Source organism: Carassius carassius, chromosome 45, assembly GCF_963082965.1.
Source record: "Carassius carassius chromosome 45, fCarCar2.1, whole genome shotgun sequence".
In the NCBI taxonomy this organism is placed as follows: domain Eukaryota; kingdom Metazoa; phylum Chordata; class Actinopteri; order Cypriniformes; family Cyprinidae; genus Carassius; species Carassius carassius.
In genome coordinates, this window is record NC_081799.1 from 26,940,894 (window position 1) to 26,962,543 (window position 21,650).

Consider the following 21,650-nt stretch of genomic DNA (forward strand, 5'->3'; position numbering starts at 1 on the left):
TGTCTGTGTGGAGACGGGCCGACACAAACACAGCTGGAGAGAGAGAGAGCTCCGACTGTGTCCTCACTGCACAGAGTGTGTGTGTGTGTGTGTGTGTGTGTGTGTGTAGACGGGCAGACACAAACACAGCTGGAGAGAGAGAGCTCCGACTGTGTCCTCACTGCACAGAGTGTGTGTGTGTGTGTGTGTGTGTGTGTGTGTGTGTGTGTGTGTGTGTGTGTGTGTGTGTGTGTGTGTGTGTGGAGACGGGCCGACACAAACACAGCTGGAGAGAGAGAGAGCTCCGACTGTGTCCTCACTGCACAGAGAGTGTGTGTGTGTGTGTGTGTGGAGACGGGCCGACACAAACACAGCTGGAGAGAGAGAGAGCTCCTCACTGCACAGAGAGTGTGTGTGTGTGTGTGTGTGTGTGTGTGTGTGTGTGTGTGTGTGTGTGTGGAGACGGGCCGACACAAACACAGCTGGAGAGAGAGAGAGCTCCTCACTGCACAGAGAGTGTGTGTGTGTGTGTGTGTGTGTGTGTGTATGGAGACGGGCCGACACAAACACAGCTGGAGAGAGAGAGAGCTCCTCACTGCACAGAGAGTGTGTGTGTGTGTGTGTGTGTGTGTGTGTGTGTGTGTGTGTGTGTGTGGAGACGGGCCGACACAAACACAGCTGGAGAGAGAGAGAGCTCCGACTGTGTCCTCACTGCACAGAGAGTGTGTGTGTGTGTGTGTGTGTGTGTGTGTGTGTGTGTGTGTGTGTGTGTGTGTGTGTGTGTGTGTGTGTGTGTGGAGACGGGCCGACACAAACACAGCTGGAGAGAGAGAGACCTCCTCACTGCACAGAGAGTGTGTGTGTGTGTGTGTGTGTGTGTGTGTGTGTGTGTGTGTGTGTGTGTGGAGACGGGCAGACACAAACACAGCTGGAGAGAGAGAGAGCTCCAACTGTGTCCTCACTGCACAGAGAGTGTGTGTGTGTGTGTGTGTGTGTGTGTGTGTGTGTGTGTGTGGAGACGGGCAGACACAAACACAGCTGGAGAGAGAGAGAGCTCCGACTGTGTCCTCACTGCACAGAGAGTGTGTGTGTGTGTGTGTGTGTGTGTGTGTGTGTGTGTGTGTGTGTGTGTGTGGAGACGGGCCGACACAAACACAGCTGGAGAGAGAGAGAGCTCCGACTGTGTCCTCACTGCACAGAGAGTGTGTGTGTGTGTGTGTGTGTGTGTGTGTGTGTGTGTGTGTGTGTGTAGACGGGCCGACACAAACACAGCTGGAGAGAGAGAGCTCCGACTGTGTCCTCACTGCACAGAGTGTGTGTGTGTGTGTGTGTGTGTGTGTGTGGAGACGGGCCGACACAAACACAGCTGGAGAGAGAGAGAGCTCCGACTGTGTCCTCACTGCACAGAGTGTGTGTGTGTGTGTGTGTGTGTGTGTGGAGACGGGCCGACACAAACACAGCTGGAGAGAGAGAGAGTGTGTGTGTGTGTGTGTGTGGAGACGGGCCGACACAAACACAGCTGGAGAGAGAGAGAGCTCCGACTGTGTCCTCACTGCACAGAGAGAGTGTGTGTGTGTGTGTGTGTGTGTGTGTGTGTGTCTGTGTGGAGACGGGCCGACACAAACACAGCTGGAGAGAGAGAGAGCTCCTCACTGCACAGAGAGTGTGTGTGTGTGTGTGTGTGTGTGGAGACGGGCCGACACAAACACAGCTGGAGAGAGAGAGAGCTCCTCACTGCACAGAGAGTGTGTGTGTGTGTGTGTGTGTGTGTGTGTGTGTGGAGACGGGCCGACACAAACACAGCTGGAGAGAGAGAGAGCTCCTCACTGCACAGAGAGTGTGTGTGTGTGTGTGTGTGTGTGTGTGTGTGTGTGTGTGTGTGTGTGTGTGTGTGTGTGTGGAGACGGGCCGACACAAACACAGCTGGAGAGAGAGAGAGCTCCGACTGTGTCCTCACTGCACAGAGAGAGTGTGTGTGTGTGTGTGTGTGTGTGTGTGTGTGTGTGTGTGTGGAGACGGGCCGACACAAACACAGCTGGAGAGAGAGAGAGCTCCGACTGTGTCCTCACTGCACAGAGAGAGTGTGTGTGTGTGTGTGTGTGTGTGTGTGTGTGTGTGTGTGTGTGTGTGTGTGTGTGTGTGTGGAGACGGGCCGACACAAACACAGCTGGAGAGAGAGAGAGCTCCTCACTGCACAGAGAGTGTGTGTGTGTGTGTGTGTGTGTGTGTGTGTGTGTGTGTGTGTGTGTGTGTGTGGAGACGGGCCGACACAAACACAGCTGGAGAGAGAGAGAGCTCCGACTGTGTCCTCACTGCACAGAGAGACTCGTAGAGGACGAGCTGCACTTCCTCACACACTGCAGCAAATATGAACACATTAGAGACAACTACTTTACCCAAATAGCTCAAATTGTGCCAGAATTCAGGCAAGCAAGCGACATTGACAAACTCAGTTATATTTTGGGAGAGAAAGAGAAGTGTGTCCAGCTCGCAGCGCAGTATGTGTCCTCCTGTCACATCATGAGGGACAAAAACTAAACTCCTGTACTTAAGCAATGCTCTCTGTAAATATTTACCCTGTATTCACTTTTTTGTTTATTTATTTATTTTTTGTGTTATGTGATTATATATGTACAATATGGACATGAATAGGTTTTTTTTTTTTTACTATTATTATTATTTATTTATTTATTTTATTATTATTATTATTTTTATCTATATATCTATATATCTGTATAACTTGTTCACTGTTTATTGCTTTGGCAACATTGTGCTGTTTCAGTCATGCCAATAAAGCTCATTTGAATTGAATTGAATTGAATTGAATTGAGAGAGAGAGAGAGTGTGTGAGAGAGAGTGAGAGAGAGAGAGAGAATGAGAGAGAGTGTGTGTGTGAGAGAGAGAGAGAGAGAGAGAGAGTGAGAGAGTGTGTGTGTGAGAGAGAGAGAGAGAGAGAGTGTGTGAGACGCAAACAGAGAGAGAGAGAGAGAGAGAAACTTCATCAGAAGAGAGTCATGATCTGCATGAGCTCTTAGATTTTACCTTCTTTTTTGCTATTTTGAGATGAGAGTTAGATGAAAATTTTAAATATCTGAAAGAATATCAAATTTTGGACTGGACTTTCACAAAAGGAAATCAGAAAAAGTATTTTTTTTTGTTTTTAAAACCAAATATTCAGCACAGAGGATCAGTTTCTAGCAGCACTGCAGCATAGACCTACAGGAGAATTGGAGGGAAATCCAAAAACAGGACAATCCTTCCAGATAAACCTCAACAGTTCAGAGAGGGAAAAGCAGTGAGTACAGCTAACTGAACTGGACAATATTTATCCTCAACTTCAAGGATATACAGTTTAAAATTGACCTTTTTTTTTTTTATAGTTTTTATAAACCGAAGCTGCTAAAAATGCTAAAAAGCTAAAGCTATGGCTGCCCCACACTCTGACATTCCTCAATGTATCAATTCAAATGAGACAGAGAACAGTAACCAATCAGAGGAGCAGACGCAGTCACCCCACTGCCATATGCAAATGAGCTCCCCACTCTACACAGACTGTGTGTCCATACAGTACCCCTCTGACATCACAACTGACTCTGCAAGGAAACACTATAAGCAGAAACTTCTCAAAGACAACCCAGAAACTCTGTATGCAGATTCATTTAAAACTGGAGACTTCTGCAACCTCATTTTCTTCACTGATCATCCCAGCGTCTGGCATAAAGCCATTATAAACCATTACCAGAGGTGGAAAGTAACGAATTACATTTACTCGCGTTACTGTAATTGAGTAGCTTTTTTGTGTACTTCTACTTTTTTAAGTATTTTTTTTAATCTGTAATTTTACTTTTACTTAAGTATATTTTGTATGAAGTATTGTACTTCGCTACATTTTAAAACACATTAATTACTGAGTAAAAAAAAAAAATCGCTCCATGGAAGGTATGTCAGTAAATAATGGGCAGGAGGGCAAACTGGCGCTAAGATCACAAGAAAGATGCAGACGGACAAAACAGGCGTTAGTGGTGCAGACACCGCTGAAAACGAAACCCCGTCATATTCTGAAGTTGAACTCAAGGAAATGAAGTGAACCCCTGGCCATATGTATGCTCTATTATGCTGTGTATGCTGTGCTTGCCTAGGGAGACCAAACTAGCAGTTTATAAAATCTCGACAAGACATCAACCCCACGTAAGCATATAGAGGTGAGCTAAATAATTGCGTCATTGCATTGGTGGTTAAAATGATGCTTTGACCTTTTTAGCAAGAGGTTTTGCACAAATTAGCCAAAAAGACTGGTGCGGAGTGTGCGATATATATTGTCTGCGATAATATCATAATTGTTGTTTTAATGATGTACGCGCGCATTTAGAGTGTTCTTTCACTGTGTGATTCAGTCTGCTGAAATGCATTTAGAATGAAATCAATCAAAATCATTTAGAATCAAAATCACACAAAGAATGCTGTCTTTTCCTCTAAAAATCATAATCACACACACACACACACATATATATATCAGTGGGGATTTCTTTAAGACTGCAAGGGAAGCTCAGCTTCCCCTCTAATGTAAAAAAACAACAACGGTCAAATATATACTATTGTGTATTATGTATTGTGTTAATCAGCTACATGTCGGCTGACTCGATTTTCTTCTCATACATTCCCGTAGCGTCACAGTGCATTTCCCTGTTGAAGCAGAGCGTCCATTGACTTCGAAGCTGTTTCACGCTCAGTCCCATGATCGCGGATTTCTCAAGTGTATTCGAAAGACAAACTGCGGCAATATTTCTTGATATTTGTAAAATGCAGAACCACCACAAAATTAAATTGGTAACTAAGACAGATTGAAAATGTGCGCGCACACACACACACACACACACACACACACACACACTATAGCCATCTAGTGGTTAAAGTGATTTATTACAATTTTTAAACTGAATTTCCCCAAAAATGGGCAAAAATCTTACATTAAACCTTATAAAATTATCCATGGTATCCCCATGTATGAAAGTTAGAAATCTGGGTCTTTTATGAAGTGAATTTTACCTGAAATGCTTTTTTCTTTTTTTGTAAAAAAAAAAAGCCTATTTAAATAAATATTTATTTATAGAAATGTAAAAGATTTAAATCCTCCAAAAACTGTACAAAGTTTAGTAAAAACATAAATGAACAGAGTAAAATTATATTTGTAAAACATTTAAATATTTTTCTATTACAAAATGAAATGTTATTGTCTGGGGTCAAAAAGACCCCGAGTGTCATTACAAATGAAGACCATCAGAGGGTTATAATGTAGGCCGAAAATGAGCTTCCCCTCTTTGAAAGACCAGCAGCCGCCACTGATATATATATATATATATTTTTTTTTTTTTTTACAACAGGACAGTAAACTAAGAGACTTGCGTTTTAGACACCATATTGCCATTGTTTTTGCTCTATTTCTACAACAAAAATTTATTCCAAACACAGCCACCAAAGCAAAATTTTGCATCTCTGAGCAACATGACAGTGTTTCGTTTCTGAATGAATCAACCGTTTAAATGATTCGGTTCAGTCGCAATGACTCACTTATTAACAGTGACTTGCTGACACATACTGGCCATTTTAATTTCACATTTAAAGTATCTTTTGATTTTTTTTTTTTTTTATAATTAAGTTTTTATAATTTCAAATGAGTATTCAACATTTTATGTCTGGCATATCAAAACATTATTCATGCATTTGTAACTGCAGGTTAAATGCATTCTTGTCCTGCACTATACAGTGTAATACATCTAAATGCCACTTCCAATGAATCTTTGCATTTCCTCTGCATTAAAAGATGAGTTTGTTGATACTGATTTGCCTGGTAACAGCCCAAATGTTTTATTATTCTAAATAACTGATTCCTTTAATTAAAAACAACTAGTTTGAGATTAATAGACCTATCCCAGGGGTGTCAAACTCAGTTCCTGGAGGGCCATAGCCCTAACCCTGCTCCAGCACACATATCATGTAGTTTTCAAATAAACCTAAATGATTAGATTAGCTGGATCAGGTGTGTTTAATTAGGGTTAAATCTAAACTGTGCAGGACTGTGGCCCTCCAGGAACTGAGTTTGACACCCTTGGCCTGTCCCATTTTTGACTCCCTCCCACTGTTAAAATGTAACTAAGTAATTTTTACTCTGAGTAAATTTTAAATGAGCTACCTTTTACTTTTACTTGAGTGGATTTTTTAGACTGGTACTTTTACTTGTACTTAAGTAAAATTTCATTAATGTAATGGTACTTTTACTTGAGTAGAATATTTTTGTACTCTTTCCACCTCTGACCATTACCCATCTGTAAAGAAGGAGGGCATCTGTAATGGCTGGAAAGTCAAAATTAGAGAACCATGTGACCCAGACAACACAGTGTTAACTGTGAACTTATATAAAAATGGCACAGTCATGGTACAGGGAAATCTAAAAACATTCCAGACTGAGTACAGTGCAATAATTAAACGAGAAAAAGCCCTATTATCTGAGTATCTATCGTCTGAGCAGAGTACACAGAGCATTAGCCCAGATCTCAAGCCCAGGCCTGCAGAGAGCCCTGCCCAGGACCCCTCATCCCCCCCGCTCACATCTATACATGTCCTCCAGGAGCACTTCACAAGGCTGGAGATGGAGATGGTGCAGCTCAGAGAGGACCATCACACCCAACTCCAGCTAAACTCAGAGCACATCACACAGAGACTGACAGCCCTCACACAGCAAGTCAAACGATTACAGACAGAGAAGGATAGCTATCAGAAAGAGCTGGCCACACTGAGACTCCAGCTTCAGGACAGAGAGCATCTCACACTAGAGATGAAGCAGACACTTAGAGAGTTACAGGAGGAGAGAGAGCAGCAGCACAGTGAGATCCAGGCCCTGAAAGAGCAGATGAGAGAGCTGCTCCTGACCAGACAAGAACCAGAGCAGATCCACAGAGCTCAAACACTGCCCTCCAGCCCAGAGACACCTGACCCAGAGAGCTCACAATCACCACCGCACCTCGGGCCCAGCGCCCCAGCACAACACCAGCAGCACCCATCTGACAACAGCCCAGCACCAACCAGCACACAACAGACAGAAATAGCCCTGCTCATCGATTCAAATGGGAAATTCATTGACATAAAGAAACTCTTCCCCCGACACAGAGCTGTGAAACACTGGTGTCCCAACATAGACAAAGCCCTGGAGCTTCTGACAGAATCTGAGCTGGGCCGTCCCAGCCACATCATCATCCACACGGGGACCAATGACCTGCGAAGCCAGCAGGACCGAGTGTCCGAGTCCCTCAGAGCTGTTGTGGAGAAAGCAAGACACACTTTCCCCAACTCAAAAATCATCCTCTCCACTCTGCTTCAGAGAAAAGACTTCCATCCAAACACAATCAATAAGATAAATGCTAACATCTCCAGACACTGTGCCCTCATGCCTAATGTCTTCTTGGCACACCACCCAGACCTGGACACAGACTGTCTGTATGATCATGTCCACCTATATAAAAATCTAGTACATATCCTGGCAAAAAGACTTAAAGACGTCACTCTGAACAGAACCAACCAGCCCAGCCCCAGGTGGAGCAGAACCAGCCCTAACCACACGGCTCACACGGCAGCACACGGCTCGAGAGACAGTATCCCAGCCAGCACTTCATCCAGAGCTTCAGTCCCCCGACAGGAGCCACACAGACAGAGACTGCTCCACAGAAGCCCCCCCGCTCCTCCACCCGAGCCAGAGAGACAGAGCTACGCCCAGGCCGTCAGCGGAGGAGTAAACATGCACAACATCCAACACATGCTGAGTATCATCTGCTCTCACCTGCTCACACACACTGGACAGAGACACGAACAATAAAAACAAAAACAAAAACACATTTGCAAATGTAATTCCACATTACCCACATTATCTTTATTTTTACTGTTGCAGCAAATCTGTTATGTTTTTGCACTTTTTTATGTCTTTCTCCTTTTCTCAAAATAGCAAACAAACTCGATAGATTATCTTTCTTTCTGTGATGAAATCACTTAGCATCTCCTTATGGAACATTCAGGGTCTAAAATCCTCAGTCTTTGGTCTTAAGAGTAAAAACCCAGACTTTCTGAGAGAAATTGATGACCTAGATATCATTATTTTACAAGAAACCTGGTGTAGAGGGGATGAGTCCACTGGCTGTCCCTCAGGATACAGAGAAATTATATTATCTTCAGTCAAACTCAGATCCACCACACAGGGAAGAGACTCAGGAGGGATGATAATCTGGACTAAATCTGAACTGTCCATAGAATTAGTCAAAAGAGAGCAGTACCACATGTGGCTGAAAATTAAAAAAGACATCATATCAACATCCCAGCCTGTCTTCCTCTGTGCCATATACGTACCACCCCTTGAGTCTCCCTATTTCCAAGAAGAAACCTTCCAAAACTTAGAGCAAGAAATCAGCCCTTTCCAGGCCCAGGGAAATGTGCTGCTTCTGGGTGACTTCAATTCTAGAACCGGTGTCAAATTAGATTCCATAGAATCAGAAGGCACCAGATTCATTACTGGCAATAACAGCTTTTTCCCTTCTCATCCTCCCAGACAGAACTGTGATCCGGTAGTGAACTCTCACGGAAGACAGCTGCTGCAGCTCTGTCAGAATCTGGCTCTGTACATCGTCAATGGAAGACTGCGAGGAGACTCACTCGGTCGCTTCACCTACAGCTCAGCTCTGGGGAACAGCACTGTAGATTATGCCATCACAGATCTAGAGCTTTCCTCTCTGAGAGCATTCACAGTCAAACCCTTGAGACCTTTCTCAGACCACAGCCAAATCACCCTTTATATAAAGCAGTCTCAAACACTACCCAAACCAATTAGGACACCATATCAAATGCACAAAATTATGTCATTCAAATGGCACTAATTACATTAGCGCTACTAAATCTTCAGAAATCCAGTCCCTCTTACATGCTTTCCAAATACAGGAAATCCCTAAAAATAAATTCGGCATCAATCAGGAAGTGAAAGATATAAATTACATATTCTATAAGACAGCACAAAGAAGTGATATGACAATTATAAAACCAAAGAAAAAGAAATTGGACACTGACAGATGGTTTGACTCAGACTGTAAGGCTCTGAGAAAAAACCTCAGAAATTTATCCAACCAAAAACATCATCAACCAGAAAACCAGGAGCTCCGTCTTCATTACTGCGAGGCACTGAGGAAATACAAAGCCACACTCCGCCGGAAAAAAGCTCAGTATCTGCATGACCAGTTTGAAGAGATCGAAAAATCTATCAACTCAAACAAATTTTGGGACAAATGGAAATTATTAAACAAATCAAATCAAGAAGATCTGGCTATCCAAGATGGAGAGATATGGAAAAATCATTTCGAAGAATTATATAGCTCAACTGAAATTCAAAACTCTAATCAAAATGAAATTAGTAAAAAACTAGACACTTTAGAAAGATCAATAAAAGCAAATCAAAACCCTTTAGATTTCCCCATAACACTAAAAGAGTTGGAAGATAAATTACGGGTCCTCGAGCCCAAGAAAGCCTGCGGTGTTGACGGCATCCTGAACGAGATGCTGAAACACACAGAGCAAAGCTTCAGACTGGCCATCCTCAAACTCTTCAATGATGTTCTGTGTGTAGGGTTCTTCCCTGAGATCTGGAACCAGGGCCTCATCAGCCCCATCCACAAGAGCGGAGACAAACTAGACCCCAACAACTACCGAGGCATCTGTGTGAACAGTAACCTGGGGAAGGTTTTCTGTAGCATCTTGAACACAAGACTCTCAGACTTCCTTATCAAACACAATGCCTTGAGTAAATGTCAAATTGGGTTCCTTCCAAAATGTCGCACTTCTGATCACATTTTTACACTACAAACACTGATTGATAAGTATGTACATCAAAACAAAAGTCACATTTTCGCCTGTTTTATTGATTTCAAGAAAGCATTCGACTCAATCTGGCATGAAGGACTATTCCTAAAACTAATTGACAGTGGAATAGGAGGTAAATTCTATGATTTGATCAAATCCATGTACACAATCAGCCAATGTGCTGTTAAAATTGGAAACAAAAGAACAGAGTTCTTTCTTCAGAGGCGTGGAGTGAGACAGGGATGCAGTTTAAGCCCCACCCTCTTCAACATTTACATCAACCAATTGGCCAATATGTTAGAACACGCTCCCATTCAAGGTCTCACTCTCCACGACACAGAGATCAAGTGTCTCCTCTACGCAGACGACCTGGTCCTCCTGTTGCCCACTAAACAAGGGCTTCAGGACGGCCTGGATCTGCTGGAGGATTACTGTCAGTCCTGGGCCCTGACCGTCAACCTCCAGAAGACTAGAGTCATGATGTTCCAGAAACGCTCCAGATCTCAGGGACCAACACACACATTCACACTCTCACACAGAACCATTGAGAGCACAAAAGCATACACCTACCTCGGCCTGAAAATAACTCCAACTGGTAACTTTACTTTGGCTGTGAATGAACTCAAAGAGAAAGCTCAGAGGGCTTTCTATGCCATTAAACAATCAATCAAAATTGACATCCCAATCCAAATTTGGCTGTGAGTGTGATGCTTTGGCAATACAAAATGTATTTTTTGTCATGCCAATAAAGCTTTCTGAATTGAATTGAATTGAGAGAGAGTGAGAGAGAGACAGAGAGTTAGAGTGAGAGAGAGTGAGAGAGAGAGAGAGAGAGAGGAGGTGAGTTCAGAGTGAATCACAGGTCTCAGGGCTGAATCAGGGCTGAACACACACCAGTCTGCCGAAGCCTCCATACAGCACACAGAAGCCTCCCTGATAGTCAGAGAGCTCGGCGAAGCCCTCCACGCAGCGGTAGTCGTACGAGCAGATCACACGGTTGGTCTGAGCGTCGATCTGATCGATGCCTCCCGGAGTCACCTCCAGACACACACTCCTCCGAGCGTCGCTCCAGTGGTGCTTGAAGCAGTTATAGCGCTGAGGAAACAAGAGCGAGGAACATGGACAATTCAGCTCTGAATTTAATCATTTAATTACAAGATGTACTGATTTATTATTGGCACAATTTGGGCTGAGAAACTAACCCCAAGTCAATTAACGTTGTATAAGAAGAAAAGCACCGAATGGACATTACAAAAACTAGCTTTAAATGGGTTTAATGTTTTTATTTTTTATGAATACTGAAATATGAAATAAACTTTAATAAGTCACTGAATCATTAATTTAACTAATTAGTTCAGAACTGTGGATTGAGTCAGGAATGAATCCCTCCTGTGTGTGGATCAGAGACACTCATCAGTTATTTCAGGAACTATTTTGATTTGAGAAACTGAGAAAACTGAGAATATTGTGTCTAAAACAGAGTTAAATTCTTGTCTTCTGAACTGCTGTATGAATCAGTATCTCATGATCATTGCTGCAGATCTTGTTCAAGAAGTCTTTCTGGTGTGATATTACTCAACTATATCACATGACAGAAATATAAGAGAGGGATTCTTCTGAACTCATATCTTTAATCTGAGACTCATTCTAACAGACTTCATCGACATCAGTCAGTCGTGCTGCATCATGATCATCAGTGTAAGATGACGCGCTGCCTTAAATACATCTATCATTTATTACAAAATTATTAGCACCAATTTAGCTTGTTAAATCGACAGCCCTATTTTAAATGTTTGGTGGCTTGTAATAAAAATTGCTGATATTTGATTGTTCCATATAAAACACAAACGTCTTTGTTTGATGGGACTGTACTCACTCTTCCGGTGATTTTTCCCTCCGAGAAGTCCGTTCTGAATCTCTGTGGAGGAGACAGAGAGCATCAGACTAGTGATGATGTGGAAGGACCCGAGTCACATGACTCTATCCTCACACAACCACACAGTATTCCTCACCAGGGCTTCTGTCAGCAGCTCTGTGCGATGCTCAGTGGAGAACTTGAGTGTTTCGGACTTCTTCCCGCTTCCCTTGCGGAAGGTGAGGCTGAACTCTGTTCCCTGGCCTTTCCCGACCGGAGCGATGCCACAGATATCTCCATAAGGCCACTGAGACACACATTACACTACATTCAGCGCCGCTTCAGACACCCACAGCTTCTACTTCTAAAACACAGACTCACTTCATTAAGATTGAGATTATCCATCTGTGCCCACGTGGCCTTAGTTATGTCAGAAGTTTATTATTATTTTCTTAAAAGAAAATAATTTATACTCCTAACAGAAGATGTACCATCAGATTAACAGAGGCAACAGAATATATACAATGTTTGTATAACAAAAACAAAAATAGAGATGTTAATATTATTAATATAACAACAAATGATAATAACAGTATTAAGAATTTTAATAACCATTATCATAAATAACAATAGTACAAAAATATCGTCCCCCTTGGTAAATATGATCAATGAAGGTTGTGAAAATTAATCTACATTGTTAATCCTTTTGATCTTTTATTTAAAAAATTCACAAAAATTTATCCTTTCAATGGATAATAAGAATTTAAAATGGGGGAAAATATCATTATGAGATAAATGTTTTTCTCTAATACACATTGGCCACAATTAATGGCACCCTTTTATTCAATACTCTTTGAAACCTCCATTTGCCAGTTTAACAGCTCTAGATGTTCTGCTATAATGCCTGATGATTTTAGAGAACTCCTGACAAGAGATCACATACCATTCCTTCATCCAAAATCACTCCAGAGCCTTCAGATTCCTCCTCTTCAGTTCACTCCTCTCATGTTCTGTAGGGTTCAGGTCAGAGGACTGGAATGGCTATAGCAGAAGCTTGGTTTTGAGCTCAGTGACCCATTTCTGTGTTGTTTTTGAGGTTTGTGTTTGGGTTATTGTACGGTTGGACGATCCAAACATGGTCCATTACAAGATTTCTAACAGAGTCGGTCACTTACTAATAACCTAGAACACTGTCTAAGACTTGATGGTTGCTCTATCAATTCTTCGTCATCAGTTAGGAACCTAGGTGTGCTATTTGATCGCAATCTTTCCTTAGAAAGCCACGTTTCTAGCATTTGTAAAACTGCATTTTTCCATCTCAAAAATATATCTAAATTACGGCCTATGCTCTCAATGTCAAATGCAGAAATGTTAATCCATGCTTTTATATATAAATATTGCTACAAATGTGACTGCATCATATAATTTATTGTTAATAGTGTTCATCATCTGGCTGACTACGTCTTGTATAAATTTTTCTGAAAAATCCTGTCATATGCGCACAAACTTACAGCCACCACTTATAAGCTACTACTAAATATTGTAGAAACATAATTTTCTGTAAAGTTGCTTTGTAATGATTTGTATTGTAAAAAGCGCTATATAAATAAACTTGAACTGTCAGAAGAAACAGTCGAGCTACAGAGAAGGACAGCAGCTTGTGAGTGTTTTTGCCTTGTTTTCTCATCAGACTAGTGTGTGATCGTCATTGCTAGGAAAGTTTTTGGTTTAAATTGTGTGTGTCTTACCCTGGTTAATACGTGCTGAAAGTGGCGCTTGGTTTTGCGTTTGCCTATCGCGGGACTGCCTGGTTTCGATCTGCTAAATAGTGAGGCGTGGCCAGCTGACTTCAATCACAGATAATCAGGCTAATACAAAAGCGCTAAGTTTCACCACGGCAGTGGTCGCGGCAGCCCTCGTGTGATCCCTCCTCGTGTGAAGACGGACGAGTGTAAAGACAATCGACTCTACCTGCGCGACTCCACCGAGCAAGGACACCGACAGGGCATTTGAGTATTGCTTTTCTCCTCTTTCTTTACTTTTTGTATACCTTGTTCTCAAATATCTTACACTTGTAGTCACTATGTGCTATTAGATCTCTACTATCACTACTAACACTCGGAGAGCACGCTATGGACGTCGCTGGGAAAGCCTGTCTGACAAACCTACGGCCTGTCTCTCTGACCTCTACTACTACGCTCTCTATTCCAGTTGGTCTCTGGAACTGCCAGTCTGCAGTTAACAAAGCAGACTTCATTTCTTCTCTTGCTACTCATTCCGGTCTCAACCTCATGGCACTGACAGAGACTTGGATCAAACCTGAAGATACTGCCACCCCTGCTGCCCTCTCCACTAATTTCACTTGTTCCCACACTCCTCGTACCACTGGGAGGGGTGGAGGGACAGGTCTCCTTATATCAAAAGAATGGAAATTTGATCTTCAGCCATCACCTACAGGTACTGGTTCATTTGAATCACATGCCATTACTGTAACCCACCCTGTTAAAATCCACTTTTCTGGTAATTTATCGTCCCCCAGGTCAATTGGGAAACTTCTTGGAGGAGTTGGATGTGCTGCTATCAAACTTTCCTGAAGATGGTACTCCTCTTGTACTGCTTGGTGACTTCAACATCCACCTAGATAAACCCCAGGCTGCTGACTTCAAAACTCTGCTCTCCTCATTTGATCTCAAGCTAGTGTCTACTACAGCGACTCACGAATCAGGCAACCAACTGGACCTCATCTACACGCGCTGTTGCTCTGTGGACAACTCTTCAGTTGCTCCACTGCACACCTCAGACCACTTCCTCATTACTGCTAACCTAGCACTTACTCCTGAAGTGCCTCACACTCCAACGCAGGTCACCTTTCGACGGAACCTACGCTCACTCTCTCCATCTCTCCTATCTTCTGTGGTTTCATCCTCGCTTCCTGCACTCTCTCAGTTCTCTGCTCTGGACACAAACAGCGCTACGGACACTCTTTGCTCCACTTTAACATCTTGCTTGGACAACTTTTGCCCATTGTTGTCTAGACCAGCACGCACTGCCCCATCTGCCCCCTGGCTGTCCGAGGTTCTCCGTGAACATTGCTCTAAACTCAGGGCTGCAGAGAGGAAATGGCAGAAATCAAGAAACTCTACAGACCTAAGTGTGTATCAGTCTCTCCTCTCTTCCTTCTCTGCAAATGTCTTCACGACTAAAACATCCTACTACCACAACAAAATTAACAGCTGTTGTGACGCTGTTGAATCCAATGATGAACTGCCTTTAACTATCATCTTTGCATTATTGACACTGTTTTCCTAATGAATGTTGTTCAGTTGCTTTGACGCAATGTATTTTGTTTAAAGCGCTATATAAATAAAGGTGACATTGACATTGACATTGACGCTCGGACACTCTTCAAGACTTTCTCTTCTCTTCTTAATCCGCCTCCACCTCCTCCTCCATCGACTCTTACAGCGGACTTTGCAGTTTTCTTCACAAATAAGACAAGATCCATCAGCAACATATTCTCCACACCGCAGACTGAGGACAACTTCACAATGACCGACGCACACTCTTTCTCCTTCTCCCCACTCTCAGAGATGGACGTCTCCAAACTTCTCCTGTCCTATCATCCTACTACTTGTCCACTTGATCCAATCCCCACTCATCTCCTTCAAGCGATCTCTTCTTCAGTCATACCTTCGCTTACTCACGTTATCAACTCCTCTCTTCACTCTGGAACATTTCCCTCAGCATTCAAGCAGGCTCGGGTAAGCCCACTGCTCAAGAAACCATCTCTAAATCCAGCGCTTCTTGAAAACTACAGACCGGTATCTCTTCTTCCATTCATTGCAAAGACACTTGAGCGAGCTGTGTTCAACCAGTTTTTTATGTTCCTTGTACAGAACAACCTCCTGGACAGGAACCAATCTGGCTTCAAAAGTGGCCACTCAACTGAGACTGCTCTGCTCTCGATTACTGAAGCCCTGCGACTAGCAAGAGCAGCTTCAAAATCCTCAGTACTCATCTTACTGGACCTTTCTGCTGCTTTTGACACTGTTAATCACCAGATTCTCCTGTCCACCCTCAGAAAGATGGGCATCTCTGGAACAGCACTCCTGTGGGTTAAGTCCTACCTCTCTGACAGATCCTTCAGTGTGTCTTGGAGGGGTGATGTTTCAAAGTCACACCACCTTGCTACTGGGGTTCCTCAAGGCTCAGTACTTGGACCACTTCTCTTCTCAATCTACATGACATCATTAGGATCTGTCATTCAGAAGCATAGCTTTTCTTATCACTGCTACGCTGATGACACCCAACTCTACCTCTCATTCCAACCAGATGACCCGACGGTAGCTGCTCGCATTTCAGCCTGTCTGAGTGACATTTCTAGCTGGATGAATGACCATCACCTTCAGCTTAACCTTACAAAGACAGAAAGATGCTTCATCACAACTTCTCTATACAGCTGGGCTCATCAACCATTACTCCTTCGAGGACATCTAGAAACCTAGGAGTTGTGATGGATCATCAGTTAAGCTTCAAAGACCACATTGCTACAACTACCCGGTCCTGCAGGTTTGCCTTATACAACATTAGGAAGATTAGACCCTTCCTGTTAGAGCAAGCCACCCAACTTCTTGTCCAAGCTCTTGTTCTCTCCAGACTGGACTATTGTAATGCTCTCCTGGCTCTTCCTGCATGTACTGTCAGGCCTCTGGAGTTGATCCAGAATACAGCAGCGAGGGTTGTCTTCAATGAGCCAAAAAAAGCTCACGTTACTCCTCTCCTCATCAGGTTACACTGGCTACCAGTAGCTGCTCGCATCAAATTCAAGGTACTGATGCTAGCCTACAAGACGACCACTGGCACGGCACCAACATACCTAAACTCATTGGTTAAATCTTATGTGCCCTCCAGAAGTTTGCGCTCTGCAAGTGATCGACGCCTTGTGGTACCATCCCAAAGAAGTTCAAAATCACTCTCAAGGACCTTTTCCTGGACTGTGCCCAGCTGGTGGAATGACCTCCCAATCTCAATTCGTACAGCTGAGTTTTTACTCATTTTCAAAAAACATCTAAAGACTCATCTTTTTCGCCTGCACTTAACCAACTAACACTAGCACTTTTCCTTTTCTTGTCTATTAATTTAAAAAAAAAAAAAAAACCTACCTATGCGTTCTATACTAGACTAACTGAGACTTGTCATGGCACTTGTATACTGTTGTTGTTCTCCTGTTGACCTGACTGCTTCTATTGTTCTCATTTGTAAGTCGCTTTGGATAAAAGCGTCTGCTAAATGATTAAATGTAAATGTAAATGTGAACTGAATTGAAAACTTGAATTTATGACCTCAAGGTTAGATTATTGTAATGCTTTATTGGGTGGTTGTTCTGCACGCTTAGTAAACAAACTACAGCTATCACCGTAGAATCACCGTAGCCACCAGATCCAGTCTGTGTCCAGATCAGAGGGTCACTGCAGTCACCCGGATCCAGTACGTATCCAGACCAGATGCTGGATCAGCACCTAGAAAGGACCTCTACATCCCTGAAAGACAGTGGAGACCAGGACAACTAGAGCCCCAGATACAGATCCCCTGTAAAGACCTTGTCTCAGAGGAGCACCAGGACAAGACCACAGGAAACAGATGATTCTTCTGCACAATCTGACTTTGCTGCAGCCTGGAATTGAACTACTGGTTTCGTCTGGTCAGAGGAGAACTGGCCCCCCAACTGAGCCTGGTTTCTCCCAAGGTTTTTTTCTCCATTCTGTCACCGATGGAGTTTCGGTTCCTGGCCGCTGTCGCCTCTGGCTTGCTTAGTTGGGGTCACTTCATCTACAGCGATATCGTTGACTTGATTGCAAATAAATGCACAGACACTATTTAACTGAACAGAGATGACATCACTGAATTCAATGATGAACTGCCTTTAACTATCATTTTTGCATTATTGACACTGTTTTCCTAATGAATGTTGTTCAGTTGCTTTGACGCAATGTATTTTGTTTAAAGCGCTATATAAATAAAGGTGACTTTGACTTACTAATTTTTTATCTGTTGGTATTTGATAGAATCCATGATGCCATGCGTCTAAACAAGATGTCCAGGACCTCCAGCAGAAATAAAGGCCCATAACATCAAAAATACAGCAGTATTTCATTGTACGGATGGGATACTTTTTATCCCTGTGTTCACCAAACCCATTTTGAGTGTTTGCTGCTAAAAAGCTCATTTTTAGTTTCATCTGACCATAGAAGTCAGTCCCATTTGAAGTTCCAGTCGTGTCTGATAACTGAATATGCTTTAGTTTGTTTCTGGATGAGCTAGGAGAATTTTTCTTGTAACCCTGCCAAACAACACGTGGTGATATAGGTTCTGTTTGACAATTCTTTTAAAGGTTTTCTGAACACAAGACTCAACTATTTTCTGCAATTCTCCAGCTGTGACCCTTGGAGAGTCTTTAGCCACTCAAACTCTCCTTCTCACCGTGCATTAGGACGATATAGACACACGTCCTCTTCCAGGCAGATTGGTAAACTTAATTCTTAATTATTGCCCTGATGGTGGAAATGGGAATTTTCACTGCTCTAACTCTTTTCTTAAAGCCACTTCACCAATTTCTGAAGCTCAATTATCTTTTGCTGCACATCAGAAATATATTCTTTGGTTTTTCTCATTTTGATGGATGATAAGGGCATTAGGGCTTTGCTTTCCCTCCTTTTTATATTTCTGTGAAACAGGAAGCCATGGCTGGATAATTTCATGTTTATAATCACGCTGGAGTGTTCAGAATTGTGAATATGAATGACAATATAATCCAGAGATATTTTACTCATAAGAATTTCTAGGGGTGCCAATAATTGTGTCCAACGAGTATTTGAGAAAAACATTTCATAATGATATTTCCCCCCATTTTAAATTCTTATCCAATGAAAGGATACATTTGTTATTTTTTAAAATAAAAGATCAAAAATGATTAACAATTCAGATAAATTTTCACAGCCTTCTTTGATCATATTAGGTCATCTCTTCTCTCTCATTAAAGACGACACATTAACACTTTTCCACTGTGAGGTCAGTGCGAGCCAGGGCTTAAAGCGGGCCGGTGGGGCTAATAACCTCGGACCTGTAGCACCGAGGCCACAACAGTGCTGTGTTTCCTCAGTCAGGGCCTGAAGCTCCGCTGCGCTTCACTAAAACACACCCTTTACACGCCTCTCAGAACAACGTCATGAAACGCTTTCATTTCACCAACAAAGAGAAGTTATCAGAAAACTAAGAAATAAGTCACTGGAACTAGCGCGATCACAAAACGAACACGATAAAAGCGGCCGTTTGTTTGCATGCTTTGTTAAATATTTAAATCCAAAAATATGTTGGTGATGCATAAGGTGATGCATCATAATGAAAATTAGTCACACAGAAGTAAAGTGTTATGAACACAGTCAGCTTATTCAGTCGAGTCTGTTCTGTTTATTTGTATCCACAGTAGCCTATATACAAAACTATTAGAAATAATTATATTTTTGTATTTTTATGAAAGCTCCTGAAAAAAAATAATTATGACAGATAAAATATGTTACTAAATAAAAACACGACTGTGATAGAGAATAAGAGGCTGACGTCTGATTTCTCCGTGGTCGTATTTACCATGTTTACTATGGTAACATGTTTAGCCTTTTAAGTCTTTAGTCTTTACATCGCTTATAAACATTTCTGCCTTGTTTAGTGATTATAATCCACATCGGATCGAGTTATTTCAAACACTCGCTGCTGACTGAGAGTGATTTTTGAGCTTATTTTAAAAAGTCTTTAATACCGGTGTTAAAGCTGTTATCTCTCTGAAATGATCCGCAGTGCTGAAGCTCTCCAGACTCAGAGAAACTCCTCTTTGTTCAGAACCCCTCCTCTAGCCCCAGCTGACACGCTTTGGCCCAAGGTTTTCATCGGGCCAAAAAACCCTGAGGAAGCCCCGACGAGGCACGATCAAGCCCCGGAAGTGACAGTGGAAACACGACTATTGGCCCCATCGGATGAGGATGGACAACTGACAGCCAACCTGAAAGACAGCTTCATATCTATTTTAGACGAGAAATATGAAGCTCTGCCAGAAGCAACACTTATGGGCAAGACAATATTCCTGGCCCCGCGCTACCGGGATGACCACGACACGAGTGTTGAAGAGATCTAGAAGATGATAGAGAAACGGTCATCCTCGGAAGGAAAGAGAGAAAGCAAATGAGAAGAAGACATCGAGCCGCAGCCCAAAAGAAAAAAAAACCTCTGCACGCACTGTAAATAAATCCCAATTTATAGTGTTTTCTTCATTTATTAATTTATTTTTTAAGAGTGCTGACTTGTCATTTATGTAGGCTAAGGTAATTTTGGAAGCATTTCTTTTATAATCATTTCTTATTTATATGGCTTTGTGTAATTTATTTCGGCCTATTTTATTTACTTATTCGTTTTAAAAACATTCTAATATTTGCTAGGCAATAAATGTTCACGGTTCTTATTTGTTTGGGTCCACGGTTTGCAGATTTTCATTTTTTTCAGCCTATGCATGGTGGTATTTTTATTCATTATCTTGATAAAAGGTCTGTATTTAATATGAGTGAGTTTTTTTTTTTTTTCGTCCATTCAAGCAATTAATGCCGATTGCCGCTAATTCAAAAGTGAAAGTATAACGTGCATGCATTCATTAGCTCGCCTATTTAAAGGTGAGGGAAATAGTGAACGCAGTACCTGATTGGTCACTTCCAGAGTGGTGGGGTTGTATGTGGTGATGCCATGAGTCCCCACGGAGAACACACGCTTGTACCTGCACGACACACACACAAACACTCAATAAAAGCCTGACATTAGATCTTTTGTGTCATATGTTGCATAGAATTTTATAATGTAACTTTTTTTTCCAAAACTGGACCACTATCTGATGCATTATCATCTGTCTTGGAGAAAAAAGAGAGACTTCATCAGAAACCAGACATGGTCAATAATGACACTGTTTTCTGTCTCTGTCCAAAAATGCTGCAGTAATGAGACAGGAGTGTTCTGATGAACACAGACCTGTCCCTGTGATCCAATCACATCAGCACAGCTCTCCTTCATCTGAACGACATGCAGAAGAACACAACACACACACACACACACACACACACACACACACGCTCTCTCACATTGTATGTCACAACTGTAAACTGAAACTTTAAACCTGTAAAGCAGGGTCTAACACACACACACACACACACACAGACACACACACACAGACACACACAGACAGACACACACACACACACACAGACACACACAGACAGACACACACACACACACACACACAGACAGACAGACAGACAGACAGACAGACAGACAGACAGACACACACACACACACACACACACACACACACACACAGACAGACAGACAGACAGACAGACAGACAGACAGACAGACACACACACACACACACAGACAGACAGACAGACAGACAGACACACACACACACACACACACACAGACAGACAGACACACACAGACAGACACACACACACACACACAGACAGACACAGACACACACACACACACAGACAGACACAGACACAGACAGACACACACACAGACAGACACAGACACAGACAGACACACACACACACAGACAGACAGACACACACACACACACACACACACACACAGACAGACAGACAGACAGACACACTGTTATGTCCCTCCACTACCTGTGGTGGCTCTGTTTTCCTCTATTAATTGTTTGGCTATGTGGCAATATGTATTAATGTGTTATTGTGTGCAGGTGTGATTTGTAACGAGTGGGTGGAGAGACACCCTTTAAAAGCAGAGGCACTCCATGGAGAGAGGGAGATGACTTGGGTTCCAGGCAGCCACCATGCTTGTTGATCTTCCTGCAAATTATGTTTCA

At 42.6% G+C, this 21,650-nt stretch overlaps 1 protein-coding gene across 1 annotated transcript in view; it reads right to left on the reverse strand.

Annotated features, from left to right (window-relative positions):
- Positions 1 to 21,650, reverse strand: part of LOC132127493 (dnaJ homolog subfamily C member 13-like) — a 120,038-nt gene that overhangs the window by 64,945 nt on the left and 33,443 nt on the right. Inside the window, exons 3-6 of the mRNA XM_059539394.1 lie at positions 20,462 to 20,537; positions 11,880 to 12,029; positions 11,744 to 11,785; positions 10,762 to 10,962 (exon numbers count right to left, since the gene is read on the reverse strand). Coding sequence (XP_059395377.1) covers positions 10,762 to 10,962; positions 11,744 to 11,785; positions 11,880 to 12,029; positions 20,462 to 20,537 — 469 coding nt within the window. The remainder of the gene's footprint in view (positions 1 to 10,761; positions 10,963 to 11,743; positions 11,786 to 11,879; positions 12,030 to 20,461; positions 20,538 to 21,650) is intronic.